At 34.9% G+C, this 22613-nt stretch overlaps 1 protein-coding gene across 1 annotated transcript in view; it reads right to left on the minus strand.

Moving 5' to 3' along the window:
- SMAD2 (SMAD family member 2) overlaps positions 1 to 22613 on the minus strand; it is a 78317-nt gene that overhangs the window by 14509 nt on the left and 41195 nt on the right. Inside the window, exons 3-6 of the mRNA XM_041744192.1 lie at positions 13697 to 13786; positions 12473 to 12666; positions 11527 to 11661; positions 8676 to 8750 (exon numbers count right to left, since the gene is read on the minus strand). Of these exons, the coding sequence (XP_041600126.1) occupies positions 8676 to 8750; positions 11527 to 11661; positions 12473 to 12666; positions 13697 to 13786 (494 nt within the window). The remainder of the gene's footprint in view (positions 1 to 8675; positions 8751 to 11526; positions 11662 to 12472; positions 12667 to 13696; positions 13787 to 22613) is intronic.

The raw sequence follows: 22613 nt of genomic DNA on the forward strand, positions 1-22613 counted from the left end.
TGATTTTGAAAGATTTTGCCTAAACTGTCACTTATAGAGGTTGTACCAGTTTACATTCCCTGTGGCAACATAAATGTGAGGGGATGCTTATGTTCTATCATTAACAGGTAAAAACATGGTTTTAACAAGCATAGTTTTAATTCGTTTTTCACTTATAAATGACATGGAGCAAGCAGCTTTATACCTTTTGATATTTTATTTCCTTTCTGTGAATAGTCTTTTTGCTCATTTCTACACTGATGCAGGTCACTCTTCTCACCGATTTACAGAAGGCTCTTTATCTACTGGAGCTATTAGTCCTTGTATGTTGTGGGTTGTAAATATTTGGTCATCTGTCTTATGACTCCTCATAATTTTGATTAAGCAGAATTTTAAAAATCTTTCATGTGTTTTATCCATCATTTTTGGGGTGTGTCACACTTTGATAAAATGATCATGACAGTTGGATATTCTTGACTTAGTCTTAAACTTAAGGGGATATTTCTAGTATTTACCCATTAAATATGAGAGATAAAATTCCCTATGTAGCATTTTTGCATCAATAATCTCAAACGATGCTGGTCTGTAGACTTACATTGTAAGTGCAATGTTACACCGCCCCAAGAAGACAATCTAAAAGCTTTATCTTTTTTATATTCTATAAAAAGTGTAAATAGCTCTGTAAAAAAATATTTCTTAATAGTTTGGTAGAATTCCTGTGCAAAATTGTTTGCAGTTAGTAATTTTCTAGGGTTTACCCTAAGACATTTCTCTGTTTCTTCAATGAACGTTTATTGTTAAGATAGCTCTATTTTCTAAAGTCAGTTTTGGTGAATTCTATTTTCTTAGAAAATTATCCATTTGTTCCAGTTTTAGGTAAACCGGTCAAACCTAGTCAAGAAAATAAAGAGAGGGGACAGAAATATATAAAAATAAGAGAAAAAAAAAACAACACAGAGAAAAAACAATTACTCAGAGACTATTCCACTGAATTCCATATAATTTTCAAAACACATTTGTTGCAAATGTTGTTAATTAATGTTGTAATTACAGAATACATTTCGTTTTCTGATCTTTTTTACATGTTTTAGGAAAGTGATGTAAAAAAAAACAAGATAGCAATAGTGTAGATGTAGCATGACAGGTCAGACCCCAGCCTCCCCACACCATGATAACCATGACATAAAATACCAGGTGACACACATGGAATGGCAACCCTCAGATACACAGATGACCCAAAAATACAGAACAGGTGATAATTATTTTTTAGAAGACAGAACAATCTTCCATTTCCATAATAAAATTAAGTTCTTAAGTTCTTTTTTGTTCCTCGGTTTGAAAAATCTGTTGGCAAGTCATAACAGATCCAACTAAGAAAGGTCAAAATATATTTAGAACAATGAAATAAAACTCACCATTTCCTGAAGCTGATATAGAATAAACAAAGCTACTGTGAGAAATGGAGGAAACTGCCCAATTATTCACATCTCTTAACTACTGATCCCTCTATTAAATACTTATCACTTAACAGAAATGATCAGTTAGAATTACAGATTTAGAAGAATGTTTCATTATAATCATACATAAAATTTTACAAAGTTAAATAAGCTAACAATTTATTTGAAACTTTTTTGTAGAGAGGCAGGTTAATTGATAATTAAACTATTAGTTACTCATATATTCATGCTACTACTGAAGTCTGAAACTTCTGGTAATGAGAAGTAATAAATATCCTCAGTATTTAGGCAGTGGTTACTAGTAGTACTGGCAGCTAAAACATCTAGAGGAATCCTTGTATATCATAGCATACAAGTTTGCATTTAGTTGGAGGATTCATTTTTCAACAAGGAAGCTTTAGATCAAAAGGAATGTGTATTAAATTTTTTATAAGTGCCAAAGTACTTCCCACCTCCCAAAATGTTTAGTCCCACCAACAACTGATGAGCTCCTGTTTCTTCACACTGTGCCACTACCTCTACCTTTTGACATTTGCCTACTCTATTTTTTAATTTAATTTTTGTTATAGTGCATTCATACACGTTTTATCTATTTTTCTATTATCTATTATCTTTTTCTTCCTGACTTATAAGTGGTTTTAAATTTTGAAATCAATTAGACTGGTCATTCCTTTGCATATATTTCTCTGAGTTTTTGTTTCTTTTGATATAGCCTTCAAGGTGACATTAATTTTTTTTAGTTTTAAAGATGTTTTTATTTTATTTATTTATTCATAAGAGACACACAGGGAGAGGCAGAGACACAGCAGAGGTAAAGACATAGCAGAGGAGAGGCAGGCTCCCTGTGGGGAGCCCGATGCAGGACTTGATCCCAGGACCCCGGAACAAGACCTGAGCCAAAGGCAGATGCTCAACCACTGAGCCACCTAGATGCCCCAACATTAATTTTTTAAATGAGACAATACTTTTAGCAGTTTTAGGTCCACAGCAAAAAGCAGAAAGTACCAAGAAATGCCATATACCCATGTATTTATACATGTACAATGTCCCCGGCAATGAGTATCTAACACCACAATGTTTCATTTGTTGCTATCAAGAAACTGACGTGGACACATTATTATCATTCAGAGCCCATAGTTTACATCAGAGTTCATTCTTGGTGTTGTACATTCTATGGATTTTGACAAACACATAATAACATATATTCACAATGTAGTATCATACAAAATAGCTTCACTACTCTAAAAATCCCCTGTGCTCTCTTTATTTCTTCCTCCCCTTTGGCCCCTGGAAATCACAGATCTTTTTTATTATGTCTATAGTCTCCCCCTTTCCAAAATGTCATACAGTTGGAATCATACACTATGTAGCCTTTACAAAGACTGGCTTCTTTCACTTGCAATATGTATTTAAGGTTCCTCCATGTCTTTTCATGACGTGATAGCTCATCTCTTTTTAGTGCCGAGTAGTAGTCCATTCTCTGGATGTACTGTGTATCTGTCCACTCACCTGAGTGCTTCCAAGTTTTGACATTTATGAAAAAGCTGCTATATATACACAACCATTTCATGCTTCTGTGTGTCCATACATTTTCAGCTCTTTTGGGTAAACACTATGGAGTATGACTGTTGGATCACATGGTAAGAGAATGTTTAGTTTTGTAAGAAGTTGCCAATGTGTCTTCCACAGGAGCTGTACACCAGCAGTGAATGAGAGTTCCTGTCATTCCACATCCTCACAAGCATTAGGCCTTGCCAGTGTTTGGACTGTGGCCATTTTAATAGGTGTGGTGATAACATTTCAAATCTTATTTATTCAAATTTGTCAATATCTTCTCTGATGGTTGTATATTTTACTTATTTCTTGCTCAGGTTATTTTAAAAACTCCTCATTGTCAAAGACTAAAAATTACAGGGTTTCATTTTTTATATTTAAATGTTTGCTCCAAGTGGAATTCATTTAGTATGAGATGAATTACATGTTTAGTATTTAATGTTAGGACTTTTTTGAGGAGTATTAAAATTAGTTTGAATTTCTTGAGCAAAATTAATGGCTAAAAATATATTAATAAGTTTGAGTAAATCAGCCAACCACAGATTAATAGCATGCAAATGAAACCAATAAAAAGAGAATTATTCTTTTGTAAGGTATATACAAAAGGACAGTTACAGGTCTTAAATGTATACCTTTGCTTTCATATTAGAGAAAATCCTGAAGAACTGAAATCATCTACTATTTCATTTTTAGACCAAAAAAAAAAAAAAAAAAAAGCTTTAAAAAGCAAGCTTTAAAAAATCTAATTTACTGAATACAGACCAAGTGCTTTTACAAACCTTTCAGAAAAAACTTGGAATCATGCTGGGGTACTCCTTCAGCTTTGGCCCTACCTAATCACCAAGCAAGTCCTACCTCAGCAATGTATCTTAAAAGCATGCATTTCTCCCTATGTTCTGAAATCAGCCAGAGGAAATCTACTGCAGTAGTCACGAAAAGAATGTATAGGGACGCCTGGGTAGCTCAGCAGTTGAGCACCTCCCTTCGGCCCAGGGCATGATCCTGGGGTCCCAGGATTGAGTTCCACATCGGGCTCCCTGCACAGTCTGCTTCTCCCTCTGCCTGTGTCTCTGCCTCTGTGTGTGTCTCTCATGAATAAATAAATAAAATCTTAAAAAAAAAAAAAAAAAGGATGTACAGAATCTGACATCCTAAGTCCAAATTTGTCACTTTTTAGCTCTTTTTCTATGATGTCCTCCATTTTAGTGTTGTGTTTTATTTTTATTTTTTGTAAACACTGAGTCTTTTAAAATTAAGAGTATAATTACTGCTAGATAATGGAAATTACATGGAATCTTATATTTTCTTGTTTTACCTTATTTTTTATAATGAATATTCACATAGAGTAAAATTCAAAATGTTTCAGCATAATTTCATCTGCAAAAAATCTTTTATTTGACACAGAATGGTAGAAATACTAGATAAAGCAAAAAAAAAAAAAAGACAAATTATATGTAATTTGTCAATTCCAGCTCAAAAAATATTTTTTCTTGTGTTTCTTACTATGTCCCCTGCATTTTCAAATTTGCAATGAGCATGAATTCTGTTTATAATGAGAATAAAGGTGCTTTTCTTCTATTTTTATTAACAATTTCTACAGAGTTCCCTTGTAACTAGAATGTAGAAGACAGAGAAAAACCCTGGCTCCTAAAATAATCATAAGAAAATATCAGAAACACTAAAACAATTTTGTTTTTCTTTAGAGTTACTGAAAAGCTATAGATCTATTTAAGTCTAAGTGAACTAGTTTGCAGAAGAGGGTGAAGTCTTCCTATAGAAGCAGAAAGTGGGGACCATCTTCATCCCTGTGAGCACCTGCCAAATTAGGACACAGATACACACAGGACTGGGCTTGCCAAAGAAAAAAATCAACTAACATTTTAAAGGCCAAGTGCAGGTAAATGGAATCTGAGAAGCCCAAGCATGGAGGCAGTCCTGCTCTTCATCAGCTAATTCCAACCCACATGTCTTTAGCTGAGTACAAGGTAGCACAGAAAGTTTTAGGAGATCCTGCAGTCTTGCCATACTTGTATCCGAAAACCTGCTGAGGTAGGAGGTTGCCCCTATCTTCAAGCCTGTAGTGATCGGACATTAATTAAAACATCAAATCATCACCCCTAACCAACTCAACTCCTAATCATGTGGAACAGATCAGCTCTTCAACCTAGCAACTAGAAAGAGAAAAGGGGAAGGCTTTCCACGGGAGAATATTATCTATATTACTCTCTAGTATTATATTAGACACAATACCCAGCATCCAATTCAAACAAAAACAAAAACAAAAAACAATATGAAACATGCAAAGTAGTAGGAAAAACTGACCCTTAATGGAAAGATAAGTGAACAGAAGCAAACTACATATGAAGCTAATACTGCAATTAACAGATAAAGACTTTAAAATGGAAATTGTAAAACTGAAAAATAGATAATCTGAAATGAATTCACTGAACTGGCTTAAAAGGGACCAAAAGTTAGACCCACTTATATCACTTGATTTTTCAACAAAGGAGCCAAGGTAAGTCAATGGAGAAAGAAAGGGCTCTTCAACAAGTGGTCCCAAGACAACTGGACAAATGTCTAGAGGAATGGAAGGAAGAGCAGAAAAGTAAATATACAGGTCAATACAAAAAGTTACTTGTTAATCCATTAAAAATTAAAAACAACACACACACACAAAAAAAACACCTCTCAGAGTCTAAGGCAAAAATAAGATACTGTGGGGTTTACAGACACGTGTAGGTAAGACAAATGACAAGGACAGCACAGACAACAGGCAGGGGATGAAGCTGGTGTTAGCTGTGCATGAAGTTGTAAAATATTACAACTTAATAATGTAAGCAGAAGGCAACAAACCTGGAACATACCTTGTAATAACGAGATCACCCACCAAGAGAAAACTACTAAGTGGTACTGTTGAAAAATCAAGAGAGTGAACAGAATGGATTCAAATACAAATATATTTGATTAATCTGAAGGAATTCCAGAAAATTAGGAACAGAAGAACAAAAATTAGATGGGACAAACAGAAGAGAAACAGTAAAATAGTAACCCAAACCCAATGATATCAATAACGACATTACATAAAAATAGACAAAATATTCCAATTGAAAGACAGAGATTGATAAAGACATGCATGATAAAGACATGCAATGCTGTCTACAAGGGACACACTTTCCATATAAAACTACAGACAGCAAAAGTAAAAGGATGAGAACTCTACCACACAACCACTGAAATAAGTAAGATATGGTGATGTGAACAGGAGACAAACTTTATACCATCAGAAGGACATAAGTATTCTGAGTGTGTGCCAGCTAATGACAGACTCAAAATACATGAAGCCAAAGCTGATAGGGCCAACACCAGAGCTGGAGACATTAACACTGCTCTCCATTACAGATGGGGAAAGTAGAAAAAAATGAGATTAGAAGATCTAAAACCTCTGTTCAACATGCCCTAAATGACGTAGAGAACCCTGTAAACACAGAACATTCTTTTCGATCTTACACGGGACTCTTCTCAACACAAATAAGCCATGCTATGGCATAAAATGATTTTTAGAGTTTTAGTAAATCGCCAGACTGAAATCATGCATAGTACATTTTGGAGCATAATAGAATTCAGTTAGAAATCAATAAAGTATCTAGAAAATCCCTACAATTCTAAAAAACCAGAGTTTAAAGTTTAAAATTTAATTCTAAATTGTGGTCCTACATCAGAACTTTGCCATGGTGCTGAGAGAGAAATGGATAGCAGGTAGAAGACTGGTAGTTAAACCAACTTTTAGCCTCTCATGAATCAATATGCACACTGTCATTACAGGAAATAATTTACATTTATTCTTTAAAAAAAGTAACATTTCCCCACTGAAACAGAATAAGAAATATGTTAGGTTCAAAGCAAGCCCCAGAACACTGAATCCATTTTAGTTGATTCCATTTAGTTTCCCCTTCTCAAATTTGACCCTTTAGCATAACCACTGATTATCTCAACCTTATTGCTCCTCCCCTGCACCACAGCTCTATGATCAAACAGGGATTTATGCACTAACTGGAATCCCTGTGGCCTTCTGTGACTCGCTTCTTTCACTTAATATAATGCTTTCAGGGTTCATCTATGTTGTACCATGTATCAGTACATCGTTCTTTTATCTGGTTAAATAATATTTTGACATAGAAATATACTTCATTTGTCCATTTATCATTTGATGCACAACTCGGTTCCTTTTACTTTTGGACTAGAATGGGTAATACTTCAGTGAACATTTGTGTACAAGTTCATAATTGTGTACATATTTTCAATTTTCATGGTATATAGCTAGGAGTGAAACTGCTAGGTCACACAATTATTCTATATTTATCTTTTTAAAGAACAACAAACTTTTCCAAAGCAACCCAACCATTTTGCATTCCCGACAGCAACAAATGAAACTCCAAGTTGTCCACATCCTCACCAACACCTGCCACTGTCCTTTTCTGATCATAGCCATTGTTGTGGGTATGAAGTGGTATGGCACTGTGGTTTTGATTTGCATTTCCCTGATGGCTAATGATGTTGAGCATCTTTTTCTGGCATTCACTTTTGAATGTCACAATGGCAGTGGTCCAAAAAGGAACATGGCTGGTTCAGGAATACTGATCTATGCGATACAGGTGTGTTAGGAAGATATATTTGGAAAGTCAAATATCATGTGCAGTTAGGACATCTGCATTAATATGTACATGTTATTTCCAATGATCATTAGATTATTTGCATTTCTTGGTTATCTACTACTCTGAACAGTTACAAGTATGATAAGCTACAGCAGAAGTTTATCTGGAAGTCTAATAGCAGAAAGATTTAAACAACAGAATTATTGTAAAAGCCGGTGCCCAGCCCCCCCACTCCTGTCAATGTTAATTCATTTAAGAATAACTTAGATTATCATAATTATAGAATGTTCTAGTATAAACTGTGTAGGAAAGCTGATGGTGTAATGACAGGCTGTGATATTAAAATATCCAATCCTTAAGATTACAGACAGGTGGTACAGAGCAAACCAGACAATTAACAATGACACCACAGCTACTTCCCTGGTAACCTAATTAGTTCTGGCAGATTATACATTTTATTACATAATAACTGTTTGAAAGCTTTGACATGCTGCTAAAAACTTTTTCTCCACTGTGTCTGGAGCCCATAGCTAAAAATTAGAAATTAATTGAATTAGGTCAGGTACAAGGTATTTTGTGTAAACAATTTCCTACCCTTGAGAACTCACTCTTAAGTTAAAAGAGCACTGAAAATCTGATCCCCATCTCCCACCTCCGTATTTCTCAGAAAATCTGTTACTGGGCTCATTATGGTTTTTCATCACAAAGACATTTATTCATCGGGTAACTAAAACTTTGAACAGAAGCACAGAATACTTAAACAGAAAAGTACTGGAGTGCTCTCAAATTTTCATATAATCTAATGAGAGAAAACTGTAACAATTATTCTGCAGAGTAGCATGTGTTACTTTTTCATTGACAACAGGGTCCTCCCTTAGATGGTTCAAATATAACTACATCAATATAGAAGGTTCTTTTTGTAATATATGTCCCAACTTCTCTACATTAAAGAGTCACAGGTAATTCTTGGGGGTCTCAAACTGAGCATAAATGTGTATCTCATTATTGTGGAATTTGGAAAGATAGGTTTTACCTGTATCCATACTTTGGTTCAACTGTTGATCACTTGTTTCTCCATCCTCACTGATATATCCAGGAGGGGGCGTTTCTACAAAAGTTTAGAACAAATCAAGCAGAGTTGCAAATGAATCAATAGCACCACCTTTTTCCTAGCTATCAAAGATAACCAAAGAATCAATATGAATATTATATAGCATTATTATAAAGTGCAATTATTTGGTTCTGAGGGCTTAGGATTCAGGTTCTGATCCAAATCTTACAGGTGAATCCATAAAGCCTATTTGTAATATAATCAAGCTCTCTAGGCATATTTTCTTAGCTAGTATTTACATATCTGGCTCATTCCCATATGTATATTTTCTGGGGCAAGAGCCAAAAATAGAACTTCCAAGATGCTTCAGTTCTGAATCAGTATGCTTCAAAGGAATTAGTACCTACATTTTTTTTTTTTTTAAACTAATGGCCATCATGGATGCATACACCTAGGAGATGACTGAAGGACACACAACATTCATGAGATTTCGGGTCACAAAGTAATATGGGCTTACATTGGGTTCTCAGGGCAAAATACAGTAATATATTTCAGGACAAGTCTAGCTTGAATTCCTCCTAAAAAGTATATTTCTCCAGGGATTTCTAACCAGGAAATCCTGAGTGTTTGAAGCAGAAATTTAAATTCAAACATAAACTACTGCACAAACCTGAGGCAAAATACTCCCTGAAAAGAAGATTCTAGTGTGCCACTTCCAACATGCTTAATGAATAAAATGTTTACATTCAGGAGGCGTCTGAATAGCTGAATGAACTTCATGTAAAATAAATACATGTGTATATAATTTTACCAATTATAATTTCAAGGAAGAAAAATAAGTTTAAGTGATTATCAACAGTTTAACATTTACATGGCTGGGCAGTTGTAAGAAAATTCAAGATAAGTAATTATCAAAACAGAGAGGGAGAAATGTGGGTGAGAGGGCTCCTTCCCCAAAGCCTTCACATTCTCCCTTCAATACACTGAGTGCAAATCTGAACTTTAAGTAGAGAAGTCTTCATTTAGTGTCAGTACCCTAAATCCTTATGAAATTCTAAGAATAAGATAAAATACCTTCATATGCTCAAACAATAAAGAACACAAAAACAAGATGAATACATATCAATATGAATGATCTTAAGGTTAGAGCTAACAAAATTAAACAGGGCTAGGTTTTGTCAGTTTAACCACCCATGTCTCAAAGATCTAAACAGGAAGAAATACTGAATTTTTAAATGCTTTATCCTGTTTTACTTTTCTCCATTATTATCTACAAAATAATAAATAATAAAGCTATTAAGCATTTTGGAGAAAATACTAAAATTTCTTTGAAAGTGGAACAAAAAGTGTCCGTTTTTTTAGCTTTTACTATCATTCGGCACCAAGCAAAGCCCCATTGTCCAGAAAAGCAAATAGTTGTGACCCACTTTTGATTTCCAACTTTGTAAAATAAACCAAATCTAAACAAAGAAAGAAAGGAAAATAAATCCAAACATCTCCACAAGTAAAAGCCATTAATCACTTTAACATCCTTCCAAATAATTACTGGGGAGGTGTCTTACAAGACTATATGCATACACCACGTTTTCGGAGTATCGTTGAATAATACAAATTCCCACACCAAAGACTTAATTTGCACCACCTACACCACACACACATAGCTACCTCCACCCAAGTCTTCTCCCAAGCAAGTGGCCTGGTCCAGTCCTGCCCTCCCCTGCTAGTCCACACACTCCACTCCACTCTATGCCTTTCTCTCCTGACTTCTCAAAAAGTTTGCTTCCTGTCAACTTAAAAGGGAGTCTTAAACTCTCTTTTGGAGTAAAATAATAGTTGGAAAAGATGTACATTAAAACAATCAGGAAACGCTTTCTACCTTTAAAATGAGCTATTTTTAAAAATCCTTTTTTTGGGGGGGTTATGTTTTTAAAATTGTCTTCAATGAACAAGCACTATTTCCATGAGACACATTGATCTTTTTTAAATGTACCTGAAACTAAGTTCCTTACAGCAAGTAAGAGTGGAATGGAGAAATATTACAATAGAAGAAAAAAACTGAGACACTAAACTATCCAATGTATAACTTAATCCTCATCCTACTATTATACCTTTAGTTTCTGGCTAGGAAAAAAAAAAAAAAAGGAAAACACAAAGAAAGTAAGAAAATGTTAGCTGTTCTTCTAAAAAAAAAAAATAGTGAAAACTAAAACTGCCTCATGGCATACTACTAGATCACATAAAATAGTAATTAGAGTGGGATTTGAGAACCATGTGGTTAAATTCATCTATTTTTCAGCAGAGGTTACTGAAGCCCAGATGAAAAAGAACTAAATTAGAGGATTTATGATTTTCAGTACAGCAGTGCTGCTGTATCTTAGAAATCAAATATTCCATCTCCTACAGAAATGTTCCATTTCTCTTGACCATTATCAAACTATCTATGAAAATGATTATTTGGTAGATTTTTAGTGATACTTGTTCCAGGAACATGGCTTTCATGTTCAACTTATTTTGCTTACATTCTGCATCTCTCTTAGCTTCAACAACTAAGACAAACTTACTAAGATCTTTGCTTTTCTGCTTCTCACAGTACTCTGATTAAAGCCACTGCAAAAGAAAACGAAATATAAAGTATAACTTCTCCAGGCCTATCTGTTTCAGATATGAGGCTTACACAGCTCACAACATCATCAATCAACAAAGTAGATTTTTCTATTCAAAATCCAGAAACATTTTTTTTAAAAGTCAAACCACAATTTATGAATACTTGCAAGTTTATGAATAAAATTTGTATCCATCCCAATTTTTAGGAGACTCGGGAAGGCAAAAATACCTGGAATGTAATTACTCTGTGGCTCGATTCCCGCTGGGAAATTAGTGTTTTCTGGAATGGAGTGGGTATAATCATCCAGAGGAGGCAGTTCTGTTAGGATCTCAGTGTGCCGTGGCACTAATACCGGAGGCAAAACTAAAAGGATAAAAGGGATCCAAGTTAACAGCAAAGAACAAAGGATGGGCACCGGGGGAGAGGGGGCCACACCAGACCTTTACTGAAAAATTTCACACACATTTAAAAAAAAGAAGAAAGTGGCCTGCTTAATTTTTTAAAATTTAGGGTTTACCAACTTGGCATTATACCAGTTACTGAGAAATTGACAAATCTGATTTAACTCGCCATGTAGTCCAGCATCTAAATTTCCAAGTTCCCATTTATCCTGTACTTTGAGGAGCAAGGTCATTCTGGGAGGTGTGGATAGACCCTCCTTCACAGGAAGTCAGATTTAGGACATTTCTAAAAATATAGCTGTGTGCTCTTTAAAAGTTTCAAGTACACAGCTAACTAAACTAAAAGTCTTGCCATGAGCTTCACTCATTTGCTTTCATGCAAACAATGACATTAAAATACTTCAAAAAGAGGCTCAAAGAACAAAACGAGTGAATGCAGCTTGGGCAGCACATAGGTAAAGCAGTCCATCGGGTTAGTTCCGAGCAGACTGTGAATCTAGGGATTAGAACTTCCTAGATATGTAACTCTGAGGTCAAATGGTGTGTTCTCCCAAGAAACGGACATACCTAAGGTTGAATGAACCTAAGGTTCATTTTTCATAATTAAAACATTTAAAAAGTACTTTAAACTACTAGTGAATAAGACACTGAATTTCAGGTAATTTATTAGAATTTTACACCAAAGTTTTCCAGGGGCAATTACATATGAGCATCTAATATACTTAAGTTTAAGCATTTAATTTAAAACAAGGGAAAAGCCCCAATTTTTCTACCTGGTGTCTCAACTCTCTGGTAGTGGTAAGGGTTTACACATACTTCATCCTTTTTAAGATTAAAAGCATATTCGCAGTTTTCAATTGCTTTGAGTTCATGGTGACTGTGAAGGTCAGGCCAGCGCCACAATCGGCAATATATCACGTGTGGTAGTCCTTTCCGATGAGACACTTGCAGACGGCCATCCAGAGACCTGTTGAGAAGCAAGGGGAAAGAAAGGTGGGAGGTTTAGAAACAAAGTAGATGCAGTTGATTGGGCTACATTAATACAATAAGAGCATAAAGAAAGGAATGACAGACATTTAGTTAGTTTTAGTGAGTACAAAGGAAGAAAAATGTACTATTTGATGGGTCTGCTACAAAAGTAAGCAGCACTAGCAGAGGTTTCTCATAAATATGCTACATAAATGACTCGAATGTCAATGAATGGCTAACCACTTGGGAAAAAATTGATTTTTTAAAAAAGGACCATATAGCATACTTGAAAAACTTTTTGTCAATTTCTATTCTTGAGTAAATCAAACTTTATCTAGGGATGCTTTGAAGGGCATTAATACTCTAGGTGACTGAATTATCAAAAAAAGGAACTAGTGTGAAGAATGGTGAGTACCAACAATGATGTAAAGTAACTTACTCAAACTAATGTAGCTCACTACCCAGTTGTGATTGTTTTGAGTACCAAGGTGTAGTTCTAGAGCTCACACAGTAATGCAGATGGTGATGAATACAATGAGATGAAATGGACAATACCAGTATGTTCCAAAAGAGAATAAGGTGATTTTTAAAATAAAAGAGAACATAAAATGAGTTAGCCTAGCGTTAACTGTGATAAAAGGGGTTTGGTAAATAACTATGCATTTATTAGTATAAAGAAGATGAGATTTAGATGATAGCAAGAAATTTAGCAAAAACTGGTTATAGCTCTACTTGAAAATTAGGCCAACAACAGATTATAATCTAATCTCAAACTCAAATGAGAATATACTTATCAAAGTTCCTATTCTTCAGGGGATGCAATAATTTAAAGAAGATTCAAAGCTAGAATTTCATTGATCAAAACATCAGCTGACACATTTCATATATCGTTAATACTGGCAGGCAGGTATTTTAAATGCATGCCTTATTTACATTAAGGAAACATCCTAGGCAACCCGTTAACAGGTCTTCCAAAACAGCCCCCCGCCCCAAGATGGCTAGGATTCCATAGAGGGCAGAATATTCACCTGGTTTGTTCAGAGAAGCTGTAAAGGCCTGTTGTATCCCACTGATCTATCGTATTTGGTGTACTCAGTCCCCAAATTTCAGAGCAAGTGCTGTGCATAAATTGAAAAACAAAAAATTGATGTGAACATGGAAGCATGGTTATTCAAAATACCATGATGTAAAACATGGAAAATGTACAGAATACTTCCTTCACCCAGAAAATATATATATTGCTTCACTTTTTCACGGGCTTTTAGTGCTGGTTTCTATATTTTCCATATGAAGGAAGCCAATAAAATGGAACATGTGACTCCAGATAAGTTATGATTATGTTTTAAAAATGTGAACACCAATGCTCTCTAGCTTCATGAAATCATATTTACAATGCCCCTTCCAATTTCCTCTACTCGCAACAAAAGACTAATACCTATGCCATTAGCCTTACTAAGATTGCTTCATTTTATAATCTAGTTTTTAAAAAAACTTATCTAAAAATGGATGTCAACTGGTCTGTTTAATACAGGAAAATTTTCACTTAAATTAGATACATTTAAGTTAAGATTTTCACACTATTTGAGAAACTTACATATTCAGTTCTATTAAAGTTATTATTGCTCTCCTATTACTACACAGGAGAAGGAAGTGCATTCTAAAGTCATTCAAACATAACATATCACCTTAAAAGCTTTAAGAAATTGCTGCGAGGACAAAAGATATGTGAAAGCACCAAATTCTTAAAAGACAGTATGAATATGAAAAATCTGCTACATCTAGTTTTCAAAAATCAATACATCTGAAGGAAACAGGCCAGGAAGACCTCAAACTTTTTCTTCTACATTTCTTTCCAGAACATGGGCAGCCTAGAGATAATTCTCCCTATTTCCTTGCCATGACTTTATTTCACAGTAACTTCTCATTGGTGGGCAAACTTTTGCCTGTCAACGCGTCTCAGGTCACAAGCTGTGCCTTTACAATCAGAATCAAAAGGTAATTCTGAAAACAAATTCAAACTCCATTTCTCACATATTCCAAAACCATCAAAATTTCAAAGAGGAGGAAGAACCGTTTCAAAACAATTTTTTAAAATAAAATCAAGCAACTGATTAAACTCCAGATGTATATATTACTAATGAGCTAACTTAATCAACATCTCAAAGGATACTGGTGATAAGTGCTGTCTTCCTGTGGCCTGGCAACACACCTAGAAGGGGCTAGTGGGCCTCCTGCAGAGACACCTGGCTGCAGACATAACTCCCCATGCCATGCCCTGGGGGCTACAGCAACTATACTTGGTGGTTTTTACAAATGCATTTTCAGACACTATCCAGTACCCTTTTAAGGTATTTTACAGTCTCTTGCTTTTTAGGCTGTAGAAATCTTTCATTTCCTAAACAACCCAAGAAAGAAACAGTCAGGAAACTGGAGGATAATTTAAATCTCTTTTCTCCAAAGATATACTAAAACACCCATGGCATACATGGTTCTTTTAAAGATATTTATCAAATATCTACCAAAAACACAGAGCACCAAGTAGTTTAAATTGTGATAAAATCAACTACATTCTGGAATGTGATGAAGCCGCAGCATTGAAACCTCAGAAAGAAAAGTATACAGCTTACTCTTCATCTTGCAAAAATAATTAACAAAATATTAGATCAAGAGGCTATTCTGCTATTATGAGAGCTTAATGAAGATTTCACTCAATTAATTCTGACATGGACACAGAACCAGAATCTAAAAGAGAGCACAAAGAGCTTAAGTTGGGCTTGAATCAAGCCTTGAAATAAATCAGAAAACAGTAAACAGTTGTTGTTCAGAACATGCAATCAATCTAGAGGCAAGTGGACCTAGATCCCCACCCTAACTCAGCCACTTTCCAACTTCCATCACAGGCTATGTTTAAGCAGGAGTCCTACTGTTTACTGTAACATCACTCTTCAAAATTTGAAGGTTTACTTAGAAATATTAAATTTGCTTCTAATTAGTAAAATTTTTGCCTGTTTATATTAGAAAAAATATTTATTTTAAGGAATCAATTTATAATAAAATACACAAAGCACCTGGAATAAATGTAAGGATAAATGTGTCAAAATTACAAAAAGAAACATTTTAATTGTTACTAAAGAATATAAAAGCAAAGTCAGCACAGAGAAAAGTATCTATCTTCCTACTCAGGAAGACATCATAGTGACATGAATTCTGCCAAAGTTAGGCTTTTGATTCAACCTCAATAAAAATTTCAGACAAAATTACTCCAAGTATAACATACCAAAATAAATAAGAACGACCAGGAAAACTTGAACAAAGAGGAGAAAACGGCTCTATCAAATTCTGAAATGCATTTTAAATTCTCAATAGAAACAGTTTGCAATTAGCAAGAGGACACAAACAGAAGTCCTGTAGAGTACCCTCAATTATGCAAACATTCCTTCAGATAAAAATGACAGCCTCTGAACAAGATATAAAATCAATTATTTGAGAACAATGGAGAGAGACCAACAGGACAAAAATCAAAAGGAATACAACCACTGTAAGGGAGGAACTAGACTAGATGAGCCACAGTTAGGTGGCTTTGTATCTAAGGACAGCCCACAGTCTAAGCTAGGCAGGACACCTAGACCTGAAGCAGAAAATTGCAGTTTTACTGAATGGCACAAACAATCAGAGAATGGATATGGGGCTGGCAGAGGGGCTGGAAAAAGAAAGGGGAAGATCTTGTAAAGAAGGAGCCACGAGGGGGGAAAATATCAAAATACGAGTGAGAACTCTGCTCAAATCATGACCTCTCAATGATATATGTGGGAGAGACTACACAACCTGCTGAAAATGAGCATTTGGAAGTCTAAAAGAACAAAGTCCTGAAATCTCAGCTGTTGTTTATATCAGAGGCAAGCAATTTGGACTTTGAGGCTGACCAAAAGTATCTGCTAGAACAAAAATCAACTCTTTAGAGGAAGGTAACAGAATTTAAACTCTTAAAAAAGCACAAATTACTAAACCTATGAAAAAATAGTAAAATGTTACCCCCTAGTCAACAGAAAGAATAGCCAGTAGAAACAGATCCCCAAAATAACTGACAAGGATTTTAAAGTAACTACCGTGAATATGTTGATGGACTTAATGAACAGATGGGAATCTCAGCTGATTAAACTATAAAAATCAATCAAATGGAAATTCTAGAACTGAAAATTATAAAATCAGAAATAAAAAATTAACCTGATGGTTGGAGAAGACAGAGGAGTCCATTTGAATATGAGTCAAGAGAAATTTCTAAGCAGAAGAAGGAAAAATGAAAAAGAACAGTCTCAATAACATATGCAATCTGACAAGCAGCAAGAACCAACCAGAAGAAATATTTGAAATAGTAATGGCTGAAACATTTTCAACTTCAATTGAAACTAAATTTATACTTCTAAGAAGCTCATTTAATACCAAGCAGTTTAAAAACACAGAAAATCACACTTGGGCACATCATTTACAAAATACGAAAAACAAAAGATTAAAAGAAAATCTTCAAAGTGGTGAGAACTACAAAAACTCTTGGCACAAAGGACTCCATCTAAACCCCTGCACTAAGAGACATGATCAAGCTCTAGCATGGCTTCTAGGAGCCTAAGGCCAAGAGTGCCAGTAGGACCCAGACTCTTTTTGAGTTCCTGTCTGGAAAAGATCAAGGCGGCCAAAAGAATTTTCCATTTGTTCCTGCCAATACTTTTCTGTAGACCCTTGACCTCCTTTCCTTAGAGGAGGTCAGCTTGCACTTATAAATCCTTTCCCAGTCTGAGATGTACCATGTGTCTCCTACAACTCAGGAGTCTTTCTCAAGGACTTGAAATCCATTCCTTTGAAATGTAATTGGTCATCAGAAAGGACAGAATCTCCCAGATTACCCTCAGAGGGATGGTCTAGAAGCCTAACCTCAAAAAATAGCATTTAGTAACCAGAGATGGCTCAAACATATTGATACTGACTAACCCTCTTACCCATTTTTTGGGCAATTTTCACTTCCTTGACTCTCTGCAAGCCTCTACTCATTCTCCCAGCTCCACTCCTACATTCTCCCAGTCAACTTTGTGCAAACCGAAATTGAGCTCAGTTCTACCCCCGTGATTATTTAATACAGTCTGTTTTTACCACCTTTAAGCAATGTCTGGCTTTAACTTTAACAGTAGCCAGAGTAGAACAACCCATGTATGTACAGGCATGGGGAACACATGAGTAACAATTTCTCATCACAAATAATAGAAGCCAGAAGACAACAGAACATCTTTAAAGAGCTGACAGGAGAAAAAACAAACTCAACCTAAAATCTACATCCAACAAAAATATCCTTCATCTAAGAAGTCAAAACAAAAACATGTTCAGGTAAACAAAAATTGAGAATTCATTTGTAGCAGACTTTGCTCAAAGAAAAGCTAAAGGAAAGTTCTTCAGGGTAAAGAGAAATGGCAACAAATGTAAATTCTTAAGTCATTGAGAAAAATTAAGAGAACTAGAAAGCATTAAGTATGCAGGTAAATGTTAAAGACAATATTTTTCTCTTTCTACAAAAAGGAGATGATCAGTTACAGCAAAAACTGTAACTCTAAAAGTATGTAGATGCAATTTGTGTTAAAAACAGCTACACTGTTGCAAAGCTAAGGATTAATATTATCATTGGGAAAGCAACCGCTGCCTAAAAAAAGGAGAAGAGACAAAGCAAAAAAGCATACAAAAAATTAAAATGAAACACTAAAAAATAATTAACCCCAAAGGAAGGATAGAAAAGGAAGAAATATCAGATGATACTAGAAAACAAAGAATAAAGTGTAAAGACTAAAGCAACGGTAAATCCAACCATATCAATAACAACTTTACACTAAATATACCACATATTCCAGTAAGTGGCAGAGACTTGTCAGAATGAATACAACATGTAAAATATCTACAAAACAAATACTTCAAATATAACACACTGATAAGATGAATATTTAAGAATGGAAATACACAGTTCATGCAAGCAATAAGCTTAATAAAACATAAAATCAGAAATAATAAGGCCTTAAGACTAAAAATATTACCAAGGATAAAAAGAAACATTTCCTAAAGACATTAACATTCCTGAAAAAGTAACATTAACAAACACTAACAATCCTGAATGCATCTAAAAATAGTTTTAGGGCAGCCCCAGTGGCGCAGTGGTTTGGTGCCACCTGCAGCCTGGGGTGTGATCCTGGAGACCTGGGATCGAGTCCCACATCGGGCTCCCTGCATGGAGCCTGCTTCTCTCCCTCTGCCTGTGTCTCTGCCTCTCTCTCTGTGTCTATGAATGAATAAATAAAATATTTAAAAAAAAAAAAAAAAAAGTTTTAAAAGATATTAAACAAAAACTAACAGATCTAAAGGAAGAAATGAACTTACCAAAAACTAACAGATCTAAAGGAAGAAATGAACTTACCAAGAAATGAACTTACCAATGATCAGAAACTCCAGTAACTCTCTGGATAGTTAGACTCCCCCCCCCCCCCATCCATGTATCAAAGAAGAGCTGCACGATACTATCAACCACTTGATCGGACATATCAGAATCCTTTTCAGTGTACAGGAAACATTAAGAAAAAGAGACCACATACTAGGACCATAAATAAGGGTCAATTAATTTTAAAACTTTGAACTCTTATAGATGAAGTTCTTTGGTCACAAGAGAATTAAATTAGAAACAAACAACTGAAAGATTCTTAGAAATGTCTCAAATATTTGGAAATTAACAATGCATTTCTAAATAACCCATGAGTCAAAGAAGAAATCACAAAATAAATTAGGGAAATACATGATAATGAATCTACTATATGAGAAACTGGGGAGGGTGTGCTAAATATATACTAGTGCTTAAAGGGAAATCTATTGCTTAACAATTATGCTAGAAGAAATACTTTAATGACCTAATAAACAATGGTATCATTCTAATAACGTTGTAATGGGGGTCCTAGCCATTGCAATATGGCAAGAAAAAGTAAAAAGAAAATATTGGAAAGGGAAGAAATGTAATTACTTTTTTTGAAAAAAGCCAAACTCAAAGAAATAGAGAATAGAATTTTGTATACCAGAGGCTAGAGAATGGGGAAAAATGGGCAAATATACTGGTCAAAGGATACAAACTTCCAGCTATAAGATGAATAAATTCTGGGGATCTAATGTACAACATGGTGACTATAATTAACAATACTGTACTATATACTGGAAAATTGTTAAGATAATAGATCTTAAAAAGTTATCACTCCTCATACAAAAAAGGGTATGTGAGGGGATGGAGATGTTAACTTTATTGTGTTAATCATTTTGCAGTATATCAAATCATCACACTATACACGTTAAACTTATATGTTATATTGGTAATAATCTCAAGAAAGCTCAAACAAAAACCCTGCATTTTTTGGATAATGATATAATTGCTTACATAAAAAAATCTCTGAAACAACTTCATTAGTACATTTAGCAATGCAGCAGGATGCAGGAACAACTTATAAAAATCCACTATATTTCTATATACTAGCAATAAACAATTTGAAGATTAAAATTTTAAATTCCATTACAATAGTACCAAAACCCAAAATATTTAGGCAAAAAGTTTAAACCAAGATGTGTAAGGCCTATATACACAAACATCTAAAAACTTTGCTGAAAGATATTAAATAAACTTAAAGATATGAACTGTATCTAAAAATTAAATGACTCAATATTTAATATTTCCATCTTCCCTAGTTACCTAACAGCTGGTCTTTTTTTAATCCAAATCCTTAGTAATCATGATTTCAGCAAGGTAATTTTTATAACAATTGACAAGCTGATTAGAAATGCACAGGATCTTGAATAGCAAAACAATCCTGAAAAAGAAGAATTACTGACACAACACAGATGAGATGTATTTATCTCAAAAATATTTTGTTGGCTGAAAGAAGCTGAATATGAAAGATTAGATACTGAATGATTCCATTAACATGAAGTTCTAGAAGGGGGAAAAAAACAAACTGAAAACTAAACAAAACAAAAGAAATTCAACCAGTGTTTGCCTCAAAAACCACTGGGAAAAATAGAAAAGAAAGTTCCAGATGATGAAAAAGTTCTACTGTCTTGATACACTGTATATGCATTTGTCAAATATCATCTTACTGGGCATTTATGATTCGTGTACTTCACCATTTGAAAACTGTACCTAAAAAAATTAACAACAAAAACAAAAACCCCCAAGAAAAAAACAAAAGAACTCAACCAATAAAACAAAACTCAGAATGGAAATCAGCAACAAGGAACGCCTGGGTGGCTCAGTAGTTGAGCGCCTCCCTTTGGCCTAGGGTGTGATCCTGGAGTCTCAGGATGGAGTCCCACATCAGGCTCCCTGCATCAAGCCTGCTTCTCCCTCTGCCTGTGTCACTGCCCCTCTCTCTCTCTCTCTCTCATGAATAAATAAATCTTTAAAAATTAAAAAAAAAAAAATCAGCAACAAAAAAATCCATATAGTTAATTTAGTATATGATAAAGCTCCCTATGAACTATCATATTAAGGGGCACCTGGGTGGCTCAGTCAGTTGAGTGTCAGCCTTCAGCTCAGGTCATGAGCCTGGAGTCCCGGGTTCGAGCTCCACATCGAACTCCCCGCTCAGCAGGAGTCTGCTTCTCCCTCTGCCCCTTGCCTCATTCGTGCTCTCTCACTCTCAAATAAATAAAACCTTCAAAAAATAAATATATTGTGAAAAAATCAATCACAATATGTATAGTAAACTCTCTTAAAAAAAAGAATAGAAATATCTATATACGTGTGTATGCATCAGGAAACACACACACAGCATGAGCAGAGGTTATCTGAGGTAAAGAGAAGGAAGGAAGATTTTCTAACGTTTGTTCTCTTTGTGTGTATGCATGCACATCTGCATGTATACATATACAGTTGTTTTTTTTTTTTTTAAGATTTCTTTATTTCTTTATGAGACACAGAGAGGCAGAGACACAGGCAGAGAAAGAAGCAGGCTTCTCGCAGGGACCCCAAAGCGGGACTCAATCCTGGATCTCAGGATCATGACCTGAGCCGAAGGTAGGCGCCCAACCGCTGAGCCACCCAGGTGTCCCTAGATAGAGATTTTTAAACCATGTGACTATACTGCCTTTTTCCAAAATCAAACAAATGAAACAAAAGAAAATACTGCCACAGAATTAAATGCAGGTCAAATTATCTTGCCATTTCTATAAAAAGATAGGCTTCTAACCTTAGATAACTAAGCGTAAGTACAGACTGTTATTTCCTATTCTGTGTCATTTCAGCTCACTTCAGGCATTACTGTAGGAGACAATAAAGTGCCAGCCCTGTTCCTTCTCCCCTAGCACAATGTCTTCTCTCTCTTAACATAGGACTTTGGGACCCATTTTCTTCCACGAGCATTTATGTCAACAGCTCCCTTCCTATCCACCTTTTGACTTAACTACTAATTCTTTAGATAGGTCTACCAATTCAGGTCAATTTTTAAGACCTAACAGTCCAGGGGATTTAAACCAGCCAATTTTAATCACCCCTTCCTTCCTTAAACATTGATTTTCTATAACCACATTTTATTTTGCCCATAAGACCCTGAGTTCCCAAAGACTTCTATATACATATACATACCAACCAGCAACAAGGTACTGGTGACTAAATTAGTATTTTTACAGCATTAAAAACTGGATCACAATACTCCTAGTCACGCTAATAAATATATTTTAAATAACAATGCAGAAAAATGGATCTCTCAGGTTTCCAGTTTGTTAATAAGGATTGGCAAGTTATAACTTCAAGTATGGACAGTTCCTTAAAAAAATTTAAATATATAATTTTAGCTTTTAACAATTTTAACATTTATCCTAAATGACAAAAAAAAAAAATCCTAACAGAAAATGTGAGTACATTACCATTCCAATCTTTTAAATTAA

This window comes from Vulpes lagopus, chromosome 1 (genome assembly GCF_018345385.1).
Source record: "Vulpes lagopus strain Blue_001 chromosome 1, ASM1834538v1, whole genome shotgun sequence".
Classification (NCBI taxonomy): Eukaryota; Metazoa; Chordata; class Mammalia; order Carnivora; family Canidae; genus Vulpes; species Vulpes lagopus.